This window comes from Saimiri boliviensis, chromosome 2 (genome assembly GCF_048565385.1).
Source record: "Saimiri boliviensis isolate mSaiBol1 chromosome 2, mSaiBol1.pri, whole genome shotgun sequence".
NCBI lineage: Eukaryota > Metazoa > Chordata > Mammalia > Primates > Cebidae > Saimiri > Saimiri boliviensis.
In genome coordinates, this window is record NC_133450.1 from 47,883,715 (window position 1) to 47,889,842 (window position 6,128).

Consider the following 6,128-nt stretch of genomic DNA (forward strand, 5'->3'; position numbering starts at 1 on the left):
ATGATTGTAAGTTTCCTGAGGGCTGCCAAGGTGCCAGCATCATACTTCCTGTAAAGCCCATGGAACTGTGAGCCAATTAAACCTCTTCTCTTTATAAATTACCCAGTCTTAGGTATTTCTGTATAGCAATGCAATATATGAAATATCACCTGACTCAATCCTTTCTCCTTTCTGCCTTAGCTATTGGTTTGGGAGAGAAGTTCCCACTGAGGTTTCTATGCCTGAGCTTATCATAATTTTATGACTTTCCAGTTAAGTTGGTTAGGCTTCAAATGCACAAAATGTGCATGTGGAAAAAGAATTGTGTTCTTTTGCATTGGTTTTCATTGTGTAAAACACTCTCTTGACAAAGTTCTGCTGTTGAGGTTTACTGAATAGGGAAGAGTACAGATTTGTTAGAAGTGGTGGGTCTGGCTTCTGGGCTGGTCATCTTCTGGAGGTGAGTACCCTGGGGTCTGTAAAGACCTTTTCAACAGGGCAGCAGAGACAAAGAGCTGCATTGGAAGTGCTGACTGGCAGAGAAAGACCTGAGGATGAGATGAATGCCCTTGGAGTTTCCTGGGGACTGAGTTCTGAGACTGGGCAGTGCTCTGAGGCTCTAAGTAAATGTCACAGAGAGAAAAGACTGAATGAGGGACTTTTCTACTACTGCCACCTTCTCCTCTCTCCTTGCCAGCAAGTATTCTTTCTATTTGCCAGTGCAAACATTTAATAATGAGACTGTTATCTCCCAGAGCATGCCAGTAATAGATAATTCCTATGTGTAGGCAGTTAGCAAATACAGAGAGAATAACTGAGGATTGTTAAAGACGTATTATTGATTAACATTTTGTTGATAAATGGCTTACACTGAATATTAGACAAATGACTTTCTGATAAGAGATAGACATAAAATAATGATCAAATTCACCAAATCATTTCTCTGTATAGCCAGTTGGATTTGATAAAATGTCTGTTCAGGGATTATTTCATTTAAGATTATGAAAACTGCAAAAGTTGAGATGGTAAATGTCACCCCAAAAGGAGTAATTAACATTTCTGCTTACCTAGGAAAACCTCCCAGCTGATTCTCTGAAGTTACTTTCAGAAGGTGTTTAAAGCGTAATTTAAAATTATGTGATTTCAGTAATCTTTTGTTTGAATATAATATTGATGTAGACAGTCATGGGCTCATCTGCAGGGCAAATGTATTGTTATTTTAGTCAACATTTTGTGAGGTGTTTTATATACCTTCAGAGTATCAAAAGTTGTGAGGCAGATCTTCATCACATTGGTGATGTCAATGCTGGCATTTAAGTACAGTGGGGTTGGTATAGTGTAAGGAAGGGTTATAAACCAAAAGGTGACTGAGGGACGTTTCAATCTAACTGCTTTATTCAGCCAAGATTGAAGATGGACCAAGAGAAAAATATAAGCCACTGTGACCAGTGCTTTTTTCTAAGGAGGTTTCAGGAACTTCAGTATTTAAAGGGGAAAGTGCAAGTGGGAAGGTAAAAATGGGAGAGAGAGTAGGACATGAGACAGATGGTTATGTTCTTGTGAGGTTAGCCTCAGTGAATCTACATTTTACACAATAAAGTAAGCATGTGGAAAAGTGAGCAGAGGAAATGAGGTGATGCCACAGGATTGTGAATTATAGCTGTTTGGAAATAAATAAAAAGCATTTTTTTTCATGACTCAGTTCCCAAGCTTAACTTTTCCTTTAGAATAGTGAGGCTTGGGTCCCGAGAGTCTATTTTCTTTCACAAGGTTTAGGACAAGGATGCTGGCTGGTGATGGATGCCAGGGTTCTTCCATCCTCAGCTATTGTGAATAGTGCTGTTATGAACACGAGTGTTCATTAGCTATTTTTAAAAAAGCAAATCTTATAACTTTTTTTATTCTAGTACTTGTATGGTTTAATGTTTCTGCATGTAGATCTCTGATCCATTTGAGGTTTATTTTGAAGTATGGTGTGAGGAAAGGATCCAATTATATCTTCCCTTCTCTAAATATCTATCTAGTTGTTCTAATACTATTTATTAAAAATTGTTTCCCAGTGATTTAGGATGCCCTTTTTTCCTACACTAAACTAGGTCTTTTAGGAATTTTCAGTTCTATCTTTTGGGCTGCAAGTCGTTTTTTTTTTTTTTTTTTTTTTTTTTTTGGCGGGCAGGGGGATGGGGTCTTGCTCCGTCACCCAAGCTGGAGTGCATGGTTCACTGCAGCCTCAACCTCCTGGGTTCAAGCAATCCTTCCACTTTAGCCTCCCAAGTAGCTGGGACTGCAGGCACAAATTCTTCTGGGGCAGAGAGCCTTGCCCTGGGGAGAGACGTGTCCTTCCACCACTCCCCAAGATGAAGGAGAAAGTGAAAAGGCGGGAGGCAGGGGAATGAGTGGCTTAAAGGAGCAAAGAAGCTTGTCTAGATCTCTAGCATCTGGGGGTTTCATTTTTTCTGGGAAAGGCACCCAATTTTTTGGGAGGAAGTCAACTCGGCCCTGGCACACATTTGTTGCATGCTCACTATGGAACTGAATGTTTGTGTCCCTCAAAAATTCCTATGTTGAAACCTAATCCCCAATGTGATGGTATTAGGTCAGGCCTTTGGATGTGATTAGGTCATAAGAGCAGAGCTCTTTGAATGGGATTAGGGCCCTTGTAAAAGAGACCTCAGAGAACTCCCTTGCCCCTTTTACCATATGAGGATACAGGGAGAGGATGTCTGTGAACCAGAAAGCGGGCCCTTATTAGACACTGAATTTGCTGGTGACTTAATCTTAGCCTTCTTAGTCTCTAGACCTGTGAGAAATAAATTTGTTATTTATAAGCCACCCAATTTCTGCTATTTTTTTTTTTTGTAGAGTGCAAATAAACTAAGTACTGAATGACATTTAATGAGCAAATGAGAAATTGGTTTTTTACACTTCGTGGACATTTATTAAGGCTCTGGCAACCCCATGGAGCTGGCCTGTGTCCCCTAGAAGAAGAGTCAGTCACAGGGCGGTCTCTATCTGATCCAGCTGTTCCAGGGCGGTCTCTATCTGATCCAGCTGTTCCAAGCGTCTCATTGTTCTCCTTATCCAGGACAGGAAGCTTGCGACCTTGGTGTAGACTGCTGGAGGAGTCGCTGTCTGTTTTCCGTAGGAGACGATGCCATGGGCGGCATTGTTACACACCAGGGGGCCTCCGGAGTCCCCCTGTAGGTAGAAAAGGGAAGGGACACTGAGACAGGCCTCCCTGCTCCTGCTGCCCTGAGCCCCGGGCTCACAGAGAAGGCAGGGATGGGTGGGCCTCTTCAATTACGGGGTGTGTGTAAGTTGGAAGATCGCTGGGATGCGGGAATCAAACCTCTGGGTTTTTTCGGTCGCTGGTCTCCAGCTCTGCCAGGGTTACTGCCTGTAGCCCAATCCGAGTCAAGGTCCCTCCCCAGTCTCCAGGGGGATGTTGCCTACGTATGTGTTGTGGGTCTACCTCCTATTCCCCTAGAGACCAAGTTGTTGCGGAAAACAATAACCAGGCCACCCTGGTCTGGCCCCCAGGCTGAGGCTGTGGGGATGGAGCCTGTTCCCACTGCCCTGGCTTTGCACGGACCCCTCTGTCCCAGGCTGTGTTGGCCAGCGCCCACTGCCTTACCCTGAAGGCTGTCTTCCTTTCCCGCGGGTCCCCCACACAAAGCTGCGTTCGGCGGTCGTAGGCCCCCCCGTAGGCGCGGAGGCACTGCTCATCCCTCTGCACTCTCAGCTGCACCTCTCGGAGTCTGTCTGTTCTCCTCGTCAGGCTGACCAGGCCCCAGCCGGCCACAGTGCACAGCGTCCCTGGACGCAGACTCCCCGGGGTTCTAGGCAGAGCCACTGGGCTCACGTTTCTATTCCGTCTGATTCTTTGGCTTAGCTGGAGGAAGAATGTAGGCATTCCCGCTCAGCTGGGGCCCCCAGCCCTTGCCCTCACCGTCACCCTGGAGCCCTGCCCTCACTTCCTCTTCCATGATCCCTGGACACACTAGGAAGTTGCCAGAGGGCCAGGTAGGTGGTACCTGCAATAACATGATGTCATTCCGGATGTTCTGTGGATCATATTGAGGGTGGCGGATGGCTCTGCGCACAGGGACATGTTGCTGGGTCGTTTCCCGTCTCTGCACATTGTGTGCCCCCAGGATGACATTTATAGAGCTGCAAAGGCAAGAAGTAGGTCTGGGATGCAGGAGCTGGGGTTCATCAGCTCTGCAGGGCAGGGGGACAGCCTAGGGCAAGGCTGAAGCTGACCAGAATCGAGGGGATGGGAGGTCCCTGGGTCAGCTGTATGATCTTTCTCAGCTAGAGATGGCAGGGGGTTAGTGACAGTCAGGTTTGTTCCCCCAGATTAAATTGTTAAATAGCTCGGGTTTATATTTTGAGCCCCACTATGTGTCTTCCGTCTCTTCCTCTTGCTCTTTTTGATCATGTCCTCCTTTCCTCCTCATTTACACTGGCCTGTTCTCGCCCGCAAAAACTCACTTGCTCTCTTTCACCCTTTCATTGCTACAACCCTTCTTTCAGATGGCTCCTCTGATGAGCTCCTCAGGGCTATGTTCCTGGCTGATCAGGAAGCTCCTTAGCTCTGTACCTTCCCCAGCAGTGAGCTGCTGTTAGCACAAAGTCTTCTCGCACCAGGAAGCCCCCGCAATTACTCCGACCTCCTGGAGACTGGATCTGAAGAAACGCCATGTAGGGGCGGGAGTGGGGCCTGGTTTCCCGGCCTCCGATGATCTCCCCTGGAAGGAAGCATTTGGCACTTACGTCTATGCTTACTGAATCTGCTGTGTGGCTACCAGATGAGTGGTTCCAGAAAGGCAGGAGAGAGGGTGAAGGTGAGGGAGGAGTTGGTGCTGAGGGTTGGAGTCTACAGGACACCAGATCGGGAGGGGACTCCAGGGTTCTACAGGAAACACTGCTGGCTTGAAAGGATCCCCTTTCCCCATCCTAGGCCTCAGCTCCCTCCTCCCCTCCAAAAGAGGGAGAACAACAATTGTTCCAGGCAAGGCCAGCTTCAGCCTCAGGTATTGAAGAGATGCTTTGCTGTAAGTACAGGGTTGTCCCTGAAGTTCCCTTATACTTTTATCCTCATGGAGCTTCCCAGAGCTCTCTGAGTCCAATTCAAGACCACCTGGGACTGGTGTTTAAAAATCTAGGTGTGAGCTGATGGTACTGTTATTGCTGTATCCTTACCTCCTAGGTAGGCTCTGACACATGCTGCCAAATTATTTATATAAAGCACCCTATATAAAGTGTTTTTGTAGCACTTACAGTGTGAGGGAAATTCCAAGACATTTAAGTACTCTAACTTACTTAACTCTCATGGCAACTCTGCAAGGCTTGTATTAATATTATTCTCATTTATAGATGAGAAACCTGAGGAAATATGAATTCAAATAAGTTGCTCAACAGTACAGAATTAGGATATACCAAGGCAATCTGGCTCAAGAAGCTATGGGATGGGGTCAGGCCCCTGAGGGTGGGAATGGTCACTCACCTGCCTCAGCTCCTGGAGGTAGGAGAAAGGCCAGCAGAAGAAAAAGTAGCTGCATCTTTCTTGAAAGGCTACCCAGTCAGCTGCTGCTGTGCTTCCTCCGCTAGACTTTAAGGCCTTGAGAGAGGAAGTAAGGGGTGGGGACAGGGGATTGAGAATTCACAGTCCCATTCCCCTGCTACCATGATAGGTTTCATCACCCAAGGCTGCTCAGGAGGTTTGCCCACAAACTGCCAGAGATCTGGTTGAGAGGGAATAATCCAAGCCAACGTGGCGCGCTTCTGTGCCGCTGCTGAGTCAGTGCCAAGAGCAGCAGTAGGAACCCAGCACAACAGGGAGGGGGCTTTGGGCAATGTGTCCAGAGCCCCCAATCCATTAAATTCCAGAATGCTCTAGCAAAGCAAGAAAGCTGGCAGCTTCCCACTTCCTGTTTTCCATTCCTCTGGGATTAGAGCATCAGTCCTTTTTAATTTCTGGGTTTCTCCAAATGAATGCAAGTTTCCTGGATTGCTTATCAGTATGTGCTTAATAAGTCTGGGACAAGGATGAATAAAAGGGTGTGGTGTGGTGAGGGATGTGGGTAAGAACATCAGGAATAAGTTGAAGGGGGCAGAAAAGAAAAGGGTAAGCCTGCCTGCTTTTA

General features: G+C 46.7%; 1 protein-coding gene across 1 annotated transcript; it reads right to left on the reverse strand.

The window, feature by feature from the left end:
* Positions 1–2,890: 2,890 nt before the first annotated feature.
* CTSG (cathepsin G) lies at positions 2,891–5,597 on the reverse strand. Its single transcript, XM_003924635.3, has 5 exons — positions 5,489–5,597; positions 4,583–4,730; positions 4,014–4,149; positions 3,614–3,871; positions 2,891–3,177 (listed from the first exon to the last, which is right to left on the reverse strand). The coding sequence occupies exons 1-5, from the start codon at positions 5,541–5,543 to the stop codon at positions 2,974–2,976; spliced, it is 801 nt and encodes a 266-aa protein (XP_003924684.1). The 5' UTR covers positions 5,544–5,597; the 3' UTR covers positions 2,891–2,973.
* Between the last annotated feature and the right edge of the window lie 531 nt (positions 5,598–6,128).

What these genes read in the sequence shown, in the direction of transcription:
- CTSG (XM_003924635.3), bottom strand. Translation starts at nt 5,543, where the DNA reads ATGCAGCTACTTTTTCTTCTGCTGGCCTTTCTCCTACCTCCAGGAGCT. An exon ending in ACCTCCAGGAGCTGAGGCAG is followed by an intron (nt 4,731 to 5,488) that starts GTGAGTGACCAT and finishes GCTTCCTTCCAG; the next exon opens with GGGAGATCATCGGAGGCCGG. An exon ending in GCAGCTCACTGCTGGGGAAG is followed by an intron (nt 4,150 to 4,582) that starts GTACAGAGCTAA and finishes TTGCCTTTGCAG; the next exon opens with CTCTATAAATGTCATCCTGG.